At 37.0% G+C, this 18,463-nt stretch overlaps 1 protein-coding gene across 1 annotated transcript in view; it reads left to right on the top strand.

The window, feature by feature from the left end:
* LOC308670144 (solute carrier family 9 member C1-like) overlaps positions 1–11,502 on the top strand; it is a gene marked incomplete at both ends in the record, with an annotated part of 96,192 nt that extends 84,690 nt beyond the window's left edge. Inside the window, 4 exons of the mRNA XM_081331394.1 lie at positions 4,445–4,651; positions 8,795–8,932; positions 10,800–10,985; positions 11,341–11,502. Coding sequence (XP_081187520.1) covers positions 4,445–4,651; positions 8,795–8,932; positions 10,800–10,985; positions 11,341–11,502 — 693 coding nt within the window. The remainder of the gene's footprint in view (positions 1–4,444; positions 4,652–8,794; positions 8,933–10,799; positions 10,986–11,340) is intronic.
* Positions 11,503–18,463: the final 6,961 nt, after the last annotated feature.

Genomic DNA, 18,463 nt, shown 5'->3' with positions numbered 1-18,463 from the left:
ACCTTACAGAACTAACACCAAAAAATGATGTCCTTATCATCATGGGGGATTGGAATGCTAAAGTAGGAAGCCAAAAGATAACCGGAATAACAGGCAAGTTTGGCCTTGGAGTACAAAATGAAGCAGGGCACAGGCTGATAGAATTTTGTCAAAAGAATACGATGGTCATAGCAAACACTCTTTTCCAACAACCCAAGAGACGGCTCTACACATGGACATCTCCAGATGGTGAACACAGAAATCAGATTGACTATGTGCTCTGCAGCCAAAGATGGAGAAGCTCTATACAGTCAGTAAAAACAAGACCCGGAGCTGTCTGTCTGTGGCTCAGACCATGAGCTTCTCATTGCAAAGTTTAGGCTTAAACTGAAGAAAGAAGGGAAAAGCACTAGGCCACTTAGGTATGAATTAAATTATATCCCTGTTGAATATACAGTAGAGGTAACAAATAGATTTAAGGAATTAGATCTGATAGACAGAGTGCCTGAAGAACTATGGACAGAGGTTCGCAACATTGTACAACAGGTAGCAACCAAAACCATCCCAAAGAAAAAGAAATGCAAGAAAGCAAAATGGTTATCTAAGGAAGCTTTGCAAATAGCTGAGTAAAGGAGGGAAGCGAAAGGCAAGGGAGAAAAAGAAAGATACACCCAATTGAATGCAGAATTCCAGAGAATAGCTAGGAGAGATAAGAATGCCTTCTTAAATGAACAGTGCAAAGAAATAGAAGAAAACAATAGAATAGGGAGGACCAGAGATCTTTTCAAGAAAATTGGAGAGATGAAGGGAACGTTTAATGCAAAAATGGGCATGATAAAGGACCAAAATGGCAGGGACTTAACAGAGGCAGAAGAGGTTAAGAAGAGGTGGCAGAATTACACAGAAGAACTATACAAGAATGAGCTTAACGTCCCTGATAATCACAGTGAGGTGGTCACTGACCTCGAGCCAGACATCCTAGAATGTGAAGTGAAGTGGGCCTTAGAAAAGCTGAGCAACAACAAAGCTAGTGGAGGTGACAGTATTCCAGCTGAGCTATTCAAAATCTTAAAAGATGATGCAGTAAAAGTGCTACACTCAATTTGCCAGCAAATTTGGAAAACTCAATAGTGGCCACAGGATTGGAAAAGATCAGTTTACATTCCAATTCCAAAGAAAGGCAGTGCCAAAGAATGTTCAAACTATCGCACCATTGCACTCATTTCACATGCTAGTAAAGTTATGCTTAAAATCCTACAAGCTAGACTCCAGCAGTATGTGGATCGAGAACTACCAGAAGTACAGGCAGGATTTCAAAGAGGCAGAGGAACTAGAGATCAAATTGCCAACATACGCTGGATCATGGAGAAAGCTAGAGAGTTCCAGAAAAACATCTACTTCTGCTTCATTGACTATGCTAAAGCCTTTGATTGTGTAGATCATAACAAACTCTGGCAAGTTCTTAAAGAGATGGGCGTACCAGACCATCTTATTTGTCTCTTGAGAAACCTATATGTGGGCCAAGAAGCAACAGTGAGAACTAGACACGGAACCACTGATTGGTTCAAAATTGGGAAAGGAGTCCGGCAAGGCTGTATACTGTCGCCCTGCCTATTTAACCTATATGCAGAGCACATCATGAGAAAGGCAGGGCTAGATGAATCAAAAGTTGGAATTAAGATTGTCGGAAGAAATATCAACAACCTAAGATATGCAGATGATACCATTCTAATGGCAGAAAGTGAAGAGGAACTAAAGAGCCTCTTGTTGCGGGTGAAGAAGGATAGTGCAAAACTTGGGTTGAAACTTAACATTAAAAAAACCAAGATCATGGCATCTGGCCCTCTCAATTCCTGGCAAATAGATGGGGAAGAAATGGAGGTAGTGACAGATTTTATTTTCCTGGGCTCCAAGATCACTGCAGATTGGGACTGTAGCCAAGAAATTAAAAGACGCTTGCTCCTGGGAAGGAAAGCCATGGCAAATCTAGACAGCACACTAAGAAGCAGAGACATCACCCTGTCAACAAAAGTGCGTATAGTCAAGGCTATGGTCTTCCCAGTTGCAATGTATGACAGTGAAAGTTGGACCATTAAAAAGGCTGAGCGCCAAAGAATCGAGGCCTTTGAACTATGGTGCTGGAGAAGACTGTTGCGAGTCCCTTGGACTGCAAGGGGATTGAACCGGTCAGTCCTAGAGGAGATCAACCCTGACTGTTCTTTTGAAGGCCAGATCGTAAAGCTAAAACTCAAATACTTTGGCCACCTAGTGAGAAGGAAGGACTCACTGGAGAAGAGCCTAATGCTGGGAAAGATTGAGGGCAATAGAAGAAGGGGACGACAGAGAATGAGGTGGCTGGATGGAGTCACTGAAGCAGTAGGCGTGAGCTTAAATGGACTCCAGAAGTTGGTAGAGGACAGGAAGGCCTGGAGGAACGTTGTCCATAGGGTCGCGATGGGTCGGATTCGACTTCGCAGCTAACAACAACAACAACATTCTAGGTGCGGTTTTACTAAGGCTTTATAGAGTGGTATTAGTACCTCACATGATCTTTAAAACATGTCACAGATGTTTTAAAATGTCTTGGTTGTCTTTTTTCATCCATATGACACACAATTATATCCATAATATAAGTTTAAAAATATATCAATTTATTTAGCTTATTATTTGATTAGTCTTGCAACCTTATCAATAAAATAAATTAAAATAAATAAAATAAAATACAGTACAAAGTCTGATTTTGGAATAAGACAGGAGGAAATAAGAGTAATAATATATATATGTTAGTATAAGGAGTCAGAATCAGATAAATGGATCTCCTTTACAGAGTACACTATTTTATTCAATGTATCTGGTTCTTAGGACCTGTTCTGTACCAGCTTGCTACCGGCCCTGCAGCAAAAGCAGGGACAACCCCTTTACAAACGGCAAGAAGCTGGAATAAAGCCTGCCAAAATTATTCACATAAAACAGAGCAAGACAAGACACCAACCATAAAACACGAGCTAAGAAACAGGAACTATCCAAGCGGTTGCCTTCAGCAAACCAGCCCTCCCACACATTTCCCTTAAATACAGTTCAGGGCGTGGCCTCTCTCTCCCTCCTTCCGAGGTGCCCCATTGCCTTCCTCTGTTTACTCCTGACTGACTGCCTCCTGCGTCGGGCGTCCTTGAACAGGGCCAGCTGTGGGTCATCTTCATCCACGCTGTCAGGCTCACACAGCTGGGTCTGCATCGTGACCAGATGAGAGGGGCCTGGCTGGGGGCTCTCATCAAGCTGTCCAATCCCCTCAGCAAGCTCTTCAACACCCCCCTCCTCCTCCTCTGAGTCGTCTGACCCAACTGCCGAACCCACAGGCTGACCCTGAATCACAACAGGACCACTGACTTAGTTATAAATTTAGTAGTTCCGTGTACGATATGTACATTTGAGTCCAGGAGGAAATATGACAATATGTGGTTCAGATCTCAGAGGGCTGTTTTTTCCAATAGGGATGATAAATATTTAAGCTTAACGGGAGTATATAATTGACAGCTGAACAAAATATGAAAAATATTTTCAATGGATTTGGGTACCACATATGCTGGTTCTCTCATAATATGGCAACTTGTGGAAGCATCCATATTTGACCAGAGCAAGATTTGAATTGTTGGTCTCCAAGGTCAAATATGGAGACTTTCACCACATGTCGTCAGCAACAACTAGCAGAGTAAAATCTTTTATCTTTACCTAGGTCTCATTGATACATGCTTTGGGGAACAAGTATGCAGTTTTAAAAGTATCTGCTTTATCATTGTCTTTCTGCATTTACTGGAGTGTATCTCCCAGATGTATACTTGACTGTTAATAGTGTTAATGGTGAAATGAAATATGTGCAAATTATTGAAGCAGTGATGGCATGCTGGCAAGTTGATCTCATATTGGTCCACATCATGGATATACAAGAAAGCTGGTTCTTCATTAGTTCTTTGTCTGATTGGTCCTTTTTGAAGAAATTCCAAGAATACCAGCTCCTAATTAACTTGTCTTTGTGCCAGACTGCTGATTGGTTCCTTATGTGGAACCCTCACCAGAAAGAATACCTAGCAGCATCCTGGCTCAAAACAGTCCAGTCGGGAACCATAACTCTTGGAATTGTCAAAAATAATCCTGTTAGACATTCACCTATAGATGGACCAATGAGAGACCAGCTTGCCAGGTTCACATATAACAGCCCAGTCAGCCTAGCTCAGTTCCTTTAGCTGCTGAGAGATAAACCACAAAACAGCCCACTCTGCTTCTGAAGATGTCAGTCACAACTGCTGCTGGAACATCAAAACAAAAGAAACTAGAGAGACCATGGCTATCCAGCCTAAAAGCTCATCATTACTTCATTGATGCCAGCTGTGAAGATATATACTAGTACATGCAGATTATTATTTAAGTATCTGCCTAAATTTAATTATTACTTTTTCTTTATACCTAGCTTTCTGGTACAGCCCCTTCTTATGGAGTTTCTAAAGAAGTTAAAGATATTCAGAAAGACGTTAACAAAAAAATTCCCCGAAGAATTCATAAACCTGTTACCTCTCACTACACAGATTACTTTGTGACTGGAGCTATGATAGGAGAGCTCAATTGCTTAACTAAGCAAGAAATGGAATATGGAATTATTTGTGAAACTGCTGTACAGGTTGGAGAATTCTACTTTATAAAATGATTTACATAGTATTAGAATTAAAGTTTTTGACTAACAAGATATTATATGTAATTGTATAAAATGTGTGAAAATTTTGTAATAGTAGTTCATATTTTTAAACCTGAATTCAAAAATACTTAAATCATTTAATCTTAACAAATTTTAAACAAAGCATATTGAATTATCCAGTTTTGTTTTATATTATATTCCTGTTTGCTCCAGTGTCCTAAAGTAAAAAAGATAAAAATTGTATCAGTGTGGGACAGTAGAGAAAGCAGCAAATTATTGTGTCCATTGCACAAAATTAATTCACTTGATTTTTGCCAGATAAGCTGCTCTTAAAAATACTAAAATGTTGTTACAGAATTTTTGTCTGAGGAAATTACCTGAGATGTTTGTAATAACAGTCATAACTAGATTAGAAAAACAACTGATTCTCCATTTTCAATGCTTCCTACATAGCTGTGGATATAAGGGTAAATTGGCCGCAACATCTGTCACCCTGTTGTTTGTTGATGTTGATCCAGCAGATCTGGTAGGCTACACTGGTGTCTGTCCCTTAGCATTTCATGTGTGTCCCTCCCAAAATTGTTTGCTCAATGGAAGTCGACGACCATCCTAGACAAAAGGAATATACTAATTTTTGGTCAAGGGTATATAATATAGATTCTATGTATAATTACTTTTAGATATTGTCTATTGTTCTTTGTGGTAATCACAAATTATATTGGCATTTTAGGTTAGAGTGACCAAAGAAGAAAAACTATTTCTAGGGAATTATTTCTTCCATCTAGAATGGAGGCATTGCCACTGAGTGGTTCCCTCCCTAAACATACTTTGCTTCTTGTAAAGAATGCAAGGTGAAAGTTAATTCCTTTGTTTTATGGGAGAATCTGGGAAGGGCACTGCAGGAGGAGACAGACCTATATATTGAGGCATCTCCCCTCTTCTAAGCCATTTCCCTAGGTCTGTGGTTGAATTGCCAAGCACTTTGGCCTCCAGCTGCTGTTGCTAAAAGCCAAGTCTGCATCCCTTTATGATACATTCTTGAAAGATATGCAGATCTTCCATGTATCCGTGGGACCTTGCCTTGGTAAGGTTCCCACTTAGAATACTGCATCCAGTTTTGGTCACCATGATGTAAAAAAGATGTTGAGACTCTAGAAAAAGTACAGAGAAGAGCAACAAAGAAGGTTAGGGGACTGGAGGCTAAAACCTATAAAGAACAGTTGCTGGAATTGGGTATGTCTAGTTCAGGGGTAGGCAACCTCGGCTCTTTTATGACTCATGGACTTCAACTCCCAGAATTCCTGAGCCAGCCAAGCTGGGAGTTGAAGTCCATGAGTCATAAAAGAGCCGAGGTTGCCTACCCCTGGTCTAGTTTAATGAAGAAAAGGACTAGGGATGACATGATAGCAGTATTCTAATATCTCAGGAGTTGCTACAAGGCAGGACAAGAAGCAATGGATGGAAACTAACCTAGAACTAAGGAGAAATTTTCTGACAGAATAATTAATCAGTGGAACAACCTGCCCCCAGAAGCTGTGAACACTCCAACACTGGAATGGTATAGGGTTTCCTGCCTGAGCAGGAAGTTGGACTAGAAGACCTCAAAGGTCTCTTCCAACTCTATTATCATTATCATTATCACCTGACTGGAGAACAACAGGGATATAATCCTGTTGGGAAAATTCCAGCTGAGTTTCAGCTGCTATAGCAGTTGCACCATAAAGATTGAGGAGCGGACACCATTATACTTGAGAAATTACCTCAATAGCAAGGACCAGTACCCTGGACATGACTAGATGTGAGTTCCTGTGTGTGGAAGAACCTAAGGCTGCTGGTAGTGTACCAACCACGTAATTGCCAGGCAGTTATTCATCCAGAATTGAATATAATGTTATTTTATATTTGCAAACTTCCCAGAGCTGTCTCTGACAAGATGGGTAGCACATGGATTTAATAAATGAATGAAATAACAGAGGAAAAAAATAGCTGCGGATTGCATGAAAATATTTTTTGTACTATAAAATTATGGTCTTGACTAATTACTTTATGTTAAGATCTCCACTATATTGTGGTTTTTTTTGTTAATAAAAGGACAAACTAGATAAGCAAAGCAAACTTAACAATTAAAATCTCCCCCAAAGGAATACAAACTACTGAGTTTCTAATTTCCCCTTTTATATACTGTATCTACTAATGTATAATATTTGTAGATGTTTAACCCCCACCCCCTTAGAAACTAGATTGTAAGTGATTATATTTGCAATACTGCATGATGTATTCTATGTAGGGGACTCCTTGCTTAAATTTGATTAAACGTCTGTTATGAATAGTCAGATTTGCCATTGCTGCATATTCTCCAAGTTTAGGTTCTCAGTCAGATATTGTTGAAATCGTTATCTTTCAGTTTTGGCAAAAATTTATTCTCACAATTCATTATCTCTTTTCATTAAATTATGATGTTTCTTGCTGACTTTTTCTGAGATTATACATAGTAAGAAAAGTTGTGCTTCCATTTCAAATGTTTGTATTATTTACCCTATTTTTTAAATTAAAATTATATTCTGCCCATCTCTACAAAGTGACTCTGTGAGGCTTTAATCTTTTTTTACATGTCCACCACATGTGATAAAACATTCTTTAAGTTTTATGACATTTCCAACATTTATTACTGTATGATTTGTTTATCTTAGGTATTACTAATGGATTTGTGTGCCAGCTGTAGAATATTTTGTACTAGTTTTCCTATAAGTTATAACGATGTGCATTTTATAGATTTAGTCCATAATTTCTTCCCATTATTCTATCAAATGTTTCTTTAAAATATTTACATCCATTTTACCACTCATTATTTCGTTTGTTCTTTATTTGTATCATATCTGAGTAAACATTTATAAATGCGCCCTAATGGTGATGGGTTTGTATGAGCATGTTAAATTCTGTCTTTGAAATTTTTGCCCCTTTCTCTCCTGCCCACCATTCTCCAATCTTGTAGAGTGGAGGAAGAATTTGAAGCTGAAAATATTTTGGATTCCTGACACAGAAGTGAGAGACTAAAATCTTTGATTACTTGGAAGGACTATCTAGACACAAAACGTTTGTCATGGTTGGGACAGACAGAGACAAATAAAGCAGAACTAATACTTAGCTACAAAGTATTAGTTACAAAGTATCAGCACTTCAAAAAAAGTGGAAAGCAGCTATTAAAATCCCTCACTTTTTTCAACAGTTGTATTTGCAGTATCTTCACAAGTTCAAACCACCTGACTGTCCATCCATTTTAAATTCATGTTTGACAAGAGAAGAGAGACTATTTGGGGAAGGGAAGACACAAATTTCTATGACTTTTGAATAAGATAGAGACTAGCCAACCTGAAGCTGAGAGAAGCAAATCCTCTTCCACCCTTCCTTTCCCCCAGTTTTGACTTCAAAATAAAGGGGAATATGACAAATTGCTTTATATTGTTGTTTGCTCTGCATACTTTTGACCTCAAAAGTAATGCCACCCTGAGTAAGTTATGTTAAGTGAGTAGTTATGACTAAATTCCTTGAGGAATTATTCAAGGATTTAATAAAACTTAGCAAGCAACTCTCATACTGGAAGAACTTTGATTTTTGGATCCTCTCTTTCCTCTCCGAAATATATGCCAGGTAGACATCCAATGTTACACTGTCTTACTCCTTGCATGGTGACCTTTATGTCAACTCCTCTGATTATCTTCCATCATCCATAAATGTCTATATCTTCAGCAGTCTGAAACTACATAAATCGAACTTTGTTTGCTAGCCATCTTCTCATTTTCTCTCTCTCAGTCCAATAGCAGCTCTTCCCCTACCAGCTCCTTATGTCATTTCAATTTATCCTACTCTCTTGTGAGTAGTTTATGTGCACGGACATTTGTGAAGAACCTCACGTTTATCTCAGTTACAAGTACAGCGTCTATTGTGTGGTAGATCTCATGACAGGATGGCACATAATGTTTTTCACACAGGGGGTATGAAAAGGGCAAGATTTTGAGAAGTTCAGCCGAAGATGAAATTGAAACTGAAGTCAATACAGTTGCCCAAATACAAGGTATAATGATAGTTGTAATTGTCTCATGGGCTTAGTTTATTCCTTTTTTTCCCCAGACGTGTTTCATCTCTATTGATGATTTGTTTGAAGCTTTTGATACATTTTTGGACCCACCCTCCCTGGAATATAAAATATGGTTAAAAATTGCTCTTGATGTTGCTCTTAAAATCTTTAAAGAAAGTCTTCCAAATCTGGTAGGCATGTCTGCAGCTTTCTTATGGTTCTAGTGTAAGTTGTTTTGCTGATGGCTCTTACGTGAACTGTGTTGCAACTGAAATAGACTTATCAATGAAGAACCTGAGAATTTTAATAATTGGTGTAGCTAGCAAACCTTGTCAATATTTATAGATAGTGACATGTGAATATCCAGATTCACTGGTTCCTAGATGACATTGGATCAGATTTTTATAACTCTGCTAGTTAAGTATATGGAAGATGGGGAGAGAGGCCAATAAACTATAGTTTTGAAGTAAATACAGTTTGGGAAGGGCTCGAATGCTTCTGGATAGCTACTGTTTTAATATAAACTAAGTGTTACAAAATGCTGTGATTTGCCACTGGTAATTCCTTCAAAGAAAAAAAATACTGTTGAGTGATGCTGTGGGATATCTCACTACTTTGAGTTATAGGGTGTATTGCATTGAAATAATCCCTATTAAAGGAATCCTTCTGGTGATCAGAAAGCAAAAAAAACAACCCCATAATTCTAGATTGATAAAAGTGAGATACAAGCAGCATTTTCCTTTTGGAAAAGAAAAGGGGAAAGAGCAGTTTCTTATTGTTAAAATCATGATGCTAAATCTAAGAAAAGGAACTTGGAAGATTGAAACAAAAGTCTGAATTATATGTGGTTATGAAATTGACATATTTATAGAATACTGAAAAACGTTAATACTATAAAGAATAGCTTATTGTTTAAATTAAGTATGAATGGAGCCATAACATTTAGGCTTGTATATGGGGATGACAGTCTCCTCATCTTACTGAACAAATATATGTCTTTGAGTACAGAATGGAATTGATATAGTTTTTAATTGTGGTTTGGGAGTGAGCCTAATATAAGCCCTACTCCAAAAATAAGCCCTAGTTTTGGGGCAAGGCACATACCTAAAAATCAAGCTAGGGTGGGGGTAGAGCTTATCATTGAAGCCAGGCCTCCCATGGATCGACATTTGCCTCTCTGGCCCACTCTAGAAGTCCTGTGCAGCCGAGAACCGAGCTATGAATTCAATCTGTAGCTCAGTTCTTGGCTGCACAGGCCTTCTGGAATGGCCTCTGATGGTGAACTGCAGGCTGGAGCTCCATCCTCAGCTGCAGAATAAAGCTGCTCCTTCAGCCACAGAAGAAGTGGGCTGGCTGGGCGGGCCTGTTGGTACCACCACCATGAGGTGAGTGGAAAAGACCCTCCGCCCAAAATTTTGGGGAAAACATGGTATGTCTTACTTTTGTTGATTAACATTATTGTGCAAAGCTTTTCTTTTTGTTAAATATCTAAAATTTGAGTACTAGAATATCTAAGGGCTCTTAACTGGAAAATTCTGGTTATACTCAAGGTATGATTTAGGGCAGAGGTCCCCAACCTTTTGGGCACTAGGGACCAGTTCTGTGGGGAAAGCTTTTTCCGTGGACCTGAGAGTGGATGATTTTGTGTGCTGCCTACATCCCATGGATGGGGCTTTGCTTGTTTGTGTGGACCGGTTGCCGGCATGCCGCTGCCCCGGGGTTGGGGACCCCTGATTTAGGGTACAAGTCTAGGAAATAATTTACGTAAATGTATATGGGCTAGGGAGCCTATAAATCTAGTACATAAATACACAATAACATTTACTGATGTTTTGATGGTTCATCCAAAGCATAAAATAATGAGCAGAGCAAGGCAATGCATTAAAACCTTTCAAAATACTTTTGAGTGCAATAAACATTTTGGACATGGATATGTAGTTATCAAGAGTTAAGCTTGATTCAAGGGAAATTCTTTGTTCTGCATAAAAATCTTGAATTATAGCCAAGCTACAATTTTTATAAATGTTCATCTAATTCATATATGTCTTTGGTGTATAGGATTGGTCATACAAAATGTGTGTGCAGTTTTCTAATACATATGTTGTGGATGTACCAAATCACACTAAATGTGATATTTATGATGAAGCTATGGATGAGGTAATTCTTGTACACGGAACTGTGCAGGATTGTCAGTCTGGGGAGCCTTATTGGGCACCATACATTTTACCTAAAACCTGCCACCAGGTAAGAAATACTTTTATAGCTAGCCAATAATTATGTAATTTATAACAATTAGTAAGCCGACTAGGGGAGCAAACAACCTGGAAAGCATAACAAAATAAAATTAAAGAACGGATGGAATACTTTTGATATTTTGTTTTCATTTTTATGTTTCAGCACCTGGCCAGTGAATTAAAAGCACAGTATCATCAATATGATGACAGTTTGCTGTTAGGATTAAATATTTACTTGCAAAATGTAGTGGCATCGAAAGAGTCAAATCAGCTCAATAATCATTATAAATAGAGCTTACTGCATTGATTCTACAGGAATGAATTCTTGTGATTTTCCCCAATAACCTATTAAGATACTCTTCCAGGTACAAGGTACTTCAACCTCAACGAAATTATTAATTATACGAACTGAAGAAGTAGGAGAGCGGAAGAGCACAGAAACAAATCTTAGTATATGCCAGTATCACTCAAGACAGAAATTTGGTGAGGAGGAACTTAAAATCCTTGGTATAAGAGAATTTAATTGAAATTGTAGTTCTCTTCTCTTACTTTCTACCTTTCCCAGCATTATAAACCTCTCAGGAGAGCTGGGTCCTTTCATACTGTGGGAGGAAAGAGAGAAAAAAAGACCACCATTAGCAATGTGCATGGACTCACTCACTCACCGCAGTGATGGGTGCACCATTGGAAGACCTGAGGGGTCTAGAGAAAACTTATTTATGTGGTCGCTAAGAGCTGACACTGACTTTTGGGCACATAATAAATCAATTATATGTTTAAATTCAAGTATAGCTAGTATATAATCTACATTAAAAGCTCTGTGAGGTTGCTTTTATTATTGAATAACTGAACATTCTAATCATCTCACATAATTTAAAGTGATTCAGGGTTTTTGATTTTTTTTTCCCCTGAGAAAGAATGAATGTAGCCAGGTATTATATTTGCCACTATTTGTCTCCTGAGAGCAAAATGATAAGTTGATTTGTAGCAAAATTATGGCAAAATTCTTTTATGGAGATAGTATGTGCTTGGATCATAATATTAATGCCTGTGTTAAAAGTTATTGTGTTTATTAGATTTTATTCCCAGGCAAATGTGTGTTTAATTATAGCCTTAACTAAGATGGTTAGGAAAAAAGTTATTATTTTAGTAAAATGCCTTAAACCTTTATTAATTATTTCTAAGGCACATATTTTCAGCTGTGGTTGATGGGAAGTAATTATTTGAAAAATATTTTAACAATAGGTGAAATAATTTCACCTGCGATTCAAAGAAATTATTACACCAATTACAAATCTATCAAAAACTACTTATTTATGCTTAAAATAAGCTTATTTTTATAGTAGTTATTCAAATTGTACTTTTGGCTTCCAAACAAATCTATGACATAGGTTGACTTTTTTTTTTTTGGTGTTACCTTTGAACCAATCTTGACTCCTGGAAACTTTCTAAACAAGTCCATTTAAACTTCTTGGCAAGATTTTTGGAAGTGGTTTGTCCTTGCCCTCTTCCTAGGGCTGAGAGAGGTTGGTCCAAGGTCACCCAACAAGCTTCATGTCTAAAATGGGAATAGATCTCTCACTCTCAGTTTCTAGCTTGTGTCTACCAAATTGACTGAGACAAATTTAACTCATGCAATATTATGCTATCCGAAAACAAAACAATCAGTACAACTGTATGTATTTTTTGTAGCTTATAAACACAAAAGTAAGATTTAAAGGGACACCATATATAAATATCAGTTTAGTTTTTTTTAAATTAATTTGGAAATGTTCAGAGATAACTAAAGAGAATGAATATTGTAAATTTTTGTTTCAATATTCTGCAAATCTGCTTATCTATTGGAAATTTTAAAATAAATTCAGTTGACTTTCAAATGTATTTGTCTTAAATATATAGGAACCTTCGAACACATTTTTGCTTCGGAACATAGCAGCCAAGACACATTAATAGACAATGTAGTAAGTATGCATATTGCATTTATTCAGAAATATGTATGCATAAGGATGCCTAGGTCATCACGTCAGCCTGCTTTGGGTGATTGGTGAAGACTAAAGAGTCTCTTTATACTGGCTATAAAATTAAAAGAAAACTTGCTTGTTTTATCTTCCCAGCATGATTTGGGAGAGCTCCTAATCCAACCAAAACGCCTTTCTGGGACTATCTATTCTCTAAAAAAACATTTCATCACAGTTCCTCCCTCTGGTTCCTTCCACCTTTTTAAATATCTATCAATATCAATTAGATAGATAGATAGATAGATAGATAGATAGATAGATAGATAGATAGATAGATAGATAGATATAGATATAAATATATCTATATAAAAATATATCTATATCTATCTATATATCTATATCTATATATCTATATATCTATATATAGATAGATAGATAGATATATATAGATATAGATATAGATAGATATACACACACACACACATACACACACATATAGATATAGATATATATAATCTTTAGTGCTTAATAAACTGTGTTGTCTGGGTTCATATATTTAAAAAACCTGTCAATAATAATTTCTATAATTCCATAATCAATATATTGTTTGTTTCCTTGATCTTCCCTTCTTCCAATAATATTCTCCTTTATCAGCATTAGACAGATAAAATTCTTAATATTTTCAATGCATACAAAGTTGGATATAGACATTTTTTTGTCTATATCCAACTGTCCTTCAGAAGAGAATATTAGGTGTGGTTCCCTGTCACTTTTAAATAGGTATGCAATATCCATTTTGTCTCCTCCCTCCAGGTAGTCTTTCACCAGTACCATAGTCTCTGTGTTTAGCCTTATCAAACCAGCCAATCTTAAAATCCAAACAACCAAATCTCATATAGTTCTTTTCTTTATATATGGTTTTTGTAATCCAATGTGTTTCCAATTATCAAGACATCAGTGAAAGCAGTGTTTTATAACAATTCTTCTGTTCAGGGGTCTTTGAATTATCAACCAGTCAGAACTGCAGCAAAATGTTTTGCCACCTTAAAGCCTTCCAGTAATTTCCCCCCCTAGAAGAATAGCCAAGAGTCAAAGTTTTTCTTTCCCTGCAAACAATTCTTGTGCTTAGACAACAGTTAAAGGTTTTTTTTTTGCAGACACTTTTTAAGCTTATGGATGGCCCAGTATGTTTTCTTTCTTTGTTGCCAGCCGTTTTCTATTTAGCTGAGGGGTATTAAAGTTCAAGGGAACAGATTCTTTATTCCTGGGCATCTTGCCACTTTCTGAGTCAGTTTTATACTATTGTTCTATGCTCCAGTTCTTCACTAGATGTCAGTAGATATTTATTTTCTAACTTTTCCAAACAAAGAATTCTTTTTCTTTCTTTTTCTTTTTTAATTTCATCAGGACTCTTTAGGATATAAAATCTTAACGGTTTTCTTAATTTTCAGATTTATCTAAACTATAATAATATTAATTTTATTTCAGTATATTTCTTTCTTCCTTGGAAGTTAATTCACCACTTGCGTCTATGGAGGGGTGGGGATGTGATCCCCTCCCTTCATTTTCGGAGGATTTCTTGCTTTGGGGATTTTTTTCCAAGGAATCAGTTACAAAATAGAAGAGAGAAGATCGATACTCTCATCCAGTTCCAAGCACGCTGTTCACCGTTGTTTTGGTTTGTGCTCTTGGACTTCGGCTGCTGGCAGCTTGTGCTAGACGCTGGTGTGCAGCTAGCCTTTCTCCTGTCAGGTTAGAGGGTTTCCCCGCATTCGAGCAGATCGACTGCCATCGTTCCATGATCATTGGGGTGCTCCTCTTTCTTCGTTGCCTCTCTGGGGTGACATCAGAGCCATTTAGGGTCCCCTGGCAGGGCAAAACCAGCCGTGGGATGCAGAGCCCCGCAGTCCCTCAGCCGCATTGCTGTGAGGCAGAACCGGAAGTCCATTCCACCTTTTTAAAAATTATCTTGCCAGAAGAAAAGTTCTTGGAAACTTTTAATTATAGTTAAAACCTATGTAACTACTTTGTTGAATTAAATTTTCAGGTAATCTAAAGAAAGTAATTCTTGTAGGGTTTAAAATTAAATGTTCCTAACTCTTCAGAGCCATGTAGCCAATAAATTACACATCAATTGCAAACATGATAAATAACTTGTCACTAGGCTATCATTTAGGGAAGGTAAATGAAAACTAGATTCCCAGATGCCATTTTTTATAGCTCTAGTTAAAATACTGTAAAAACAATCAAGCGGGTAAAGTTTTATTGCTGTGTATTATTTCACTTTGCTGTAGTTCAGTCTGTTTCAAATAGTTTCAGGTTCAGTGCACAAAATACTCCAAAAATACCTTGTTTTATAAATATGTTAACAGTGCACATGACAAAGAGAGACTGCAGCTCATTAAGGGGTAATGAGGCCTCCAGTACTGGGCAAATTCTTCCTCTTGCTCTCTTAAGATACTTTTGATCTATTCTTTATAAAGAATGTTTTGTCTGGCCTTATCTGCTGTGGAATTTTCTATGTCTCCTTAATTCCCTCTCCATAATCATTCAGTCATTCATTTCTATTTAGCTGGCCACCCATCTTGCAACAGGGACTCTGGGAGGTAACACAATTTAAAACTTCATTACAAACTATTCAATTAACTAAAACAAAGAAACACATAAGCATAAAAAGCCCACCGACAATAGCCAATCAACCGACACATCTTGGGCTGCTGATTCCCATGCCAGGAAAAGAGCGGGTCTTAAGAGCTCTCCGAAAGCACAGCAGGGTCAGGGCCAACTTGATTTCAGACGCTGTGGCTCTCCAAAGGGCATGTGCTGCAACAGACAAGGCGGATGTAATGCCTGCTAACGGGCCCTCTCTGCACTTTGATTAATACGTTTCATTTTCACACATCTTGTGTGCTCTTCCAACAAACTAGATTTCCTCCCACCCTAAACTCAGCTGACTTACCCTGTTGATAATTGTAACATTCTTTTAGATGTACCTCTGAAGAAAAACAAAACTTGCTTTATGTTGTTTTACAGTATTTGTTTTCTCATCTCCTATAAGGTAAGCTAGCAACTCTAACGCATTATCCATATCACACCAGCTCTAGTAAGCTTAATGTCAGTTCCATGCTTCCTTCAATGCTAAATTTGACAGTTTTCTCTACATCTTTCTTCTTGTTAATCCCCCCTAAAAATTTCACTACGAAATCTGGTTTTTGATTTGTCCATTGTAGACAATTGTTCTCATTTGTAATTTGCTTAATTTCTAAAGTTTCTGGCACCAAACCTTTCTCTTTTTTACCTGCTATTTCAGCATTTTCAGGTATTGAAACTCTTCCACTTTTCTTCTTTGCTTTTGGCCAATCTCTTTCCCTATGCGTTGCTTCTGGGCTTTCGGGACTTATTTATATTCCAGTAATGGCCACTCTTCCTCACTAGCACACAACAGTCCAATCAATTGATTACCATTTTCAGAGTTATATTACAAAACACAATATTTTCTGTTTTATCCTTATGCTCCTTAGGAAAGCAACCTATAGATTTATTTAAGTCTTATGGCTTTCACTTTAGCACATAAATGATTATTATATTATTATATATTTAAGGAATTAGATTTTTATGGCCTAAAAATGCAGTCAAGATGTTATTTTTTCCCCTTATACAGCAAAACACTTCTACAAACTTCTAACCTCCAGCTTAAAAAAATAAATTATGAAGAGCAAATATGTTCCAGCCTCACAGAGCAAGGATGCAAGATCTTACATAGAAACCAAATACTAAGGAGTGCTATCAAATCCTCAGTGAAATCGTATTTTTATTTGCTTTTTGTGAAAAGTTTCCACATTTTAATCTTTTACCAAATGTTATTTAGATGAAGCGGCTAATAAAACAACACCAAAAAAGGACCACTGAAATTATTTTAGGACTTTTGAAATATTTGATGTTATTTCAATTGTTACAATTTCTGTAATAAATTTTTAAACTGATTTCATGATGCTGTGATTTTCAAAATATTTTTATCAATATGAAGCAATTTCTTCACTAGCACTGATGTTACCTAGTAATGAAAGTCTGCAAGAATATGAAATGTCTAAAAGAAATCAACCAAGCTCAGAAAGCATCAATGACCCCTCATTTCAACCCAGAACTACAAATATTCTCGTTTATTTGTATAATGTTTCCCATTTATATTGTTTTTGCATACTGAAATTTATTGACTGGCTATTTTAAAGAGCAAACAAAAAGTTTGCAGCAAATAACCTTTTAACATTTAACACATGAGGTTTTGTCTGACAGAATGCTACATGTTTTGAGGATGAAAAAAGACAAGGTGAAAATGTTTTAATGGAGATCAAGAATTCATGTGGTTAAATTGGAAGCATGCTTTAAATCCACAGTAAGATATCTTTCTTGATAAAACATACTCAACTGCTTGAACCTTCCATCATCACAACAACCAATTGCAAGGCTTTCTTTTTTTCAGGACTTCAAATACACCTGGTGGAGATTAAAGTAATAGTCAGTGGGCCTTTGTGAACTTGGGGTACCCGAGTTCAAAAAGCTTCAAAATGACCATGGCAGATGGGTATAAAAATCCATGGCATCTTAAAATGATGTGTCTTCATCATGCCATCAAATGTACCAAAGTCAGTTTTGAAACAATTAGTGTTTCTTTCCATTTCTGTCGTTACAAATTGCAAGCACAGATCATTCTGAAAAGAGGTTAGGACTCTTGTAATTTTAAATAGAATCATGTAACTATGAAAGAAGTGTGGCTATCAATGTCTTCCTTTAAAAAAAAAGGCCGGACAGCTTCTCAGAAGCAGAGGAGGAGGGAGAGAAATGGATCCAATATATTGATTTGGAGAGTTAAAGTCATGCACACACGGGATTTCAGGACTTGTGCAGTATTTTTTCCAGAACTAGAAGTTTTTGGCTGGAATGCCATTCACACTTTAGCATACACCTAAGAGCAAAGCTTCAACTGTTCTTGTACATTTGACAACCACAAAGCTAGTGTCTCAGAAATCCAAGAGTTTCAGGGTGCTCAGGGTTTTTTGGGTGTGGTTGCATTTTGTTTGGTCAGTATGACTTCTTCCTGCAGCATACGGTGGACTGCTTTCAAATAAAAACAAAAACAAAATCTCAGGATAGCTGGGCAACTCTATGAATAAGAGTTACCAGATGAAAAAAAATAATCCAAGATAGTGAGACCTTAAATGCTAATCTGTTCATACAGCATTTCCATTAATTTCCCAGTCCGCAACGATTTCAAGATAACAGCAGGACTTTAGTTTGTCTTATAGTTCATTCCTGTGAGCAGGAATGACTGAAACATTGAATTCCTTTCTTTTTAGCTTTATTTTTTTTGTCATTTCCATCCGATTTCTATCTGGCTGTGACTAAAAGGTCCGTTTGTTGAATAATTACAAGCCAGTTCTAAATGAGAAAAAAACAACAACCCTGACCAGAACCAGCATTGGAACATCCTTTACTCCTCTACATCATTGTCTCTTTTCAACCAATGGCACCA

The sequence above is a fragment of the Vipera berus genome, assembly GCF_964194415.1.
Source record: "Vipera berus genome assembly, chromosome: 1".
Classification (NCBI taxonomy): Eukaryota; Metazoa; Chordata; class Lepidosauria; order Squamata; family Viperidae; genus Vipera; species Vipera berus.
Note: the sequence above shows the minus strand (reverse complement) of the source record. Positions and strands in the feature narration are given on the sequence as shown.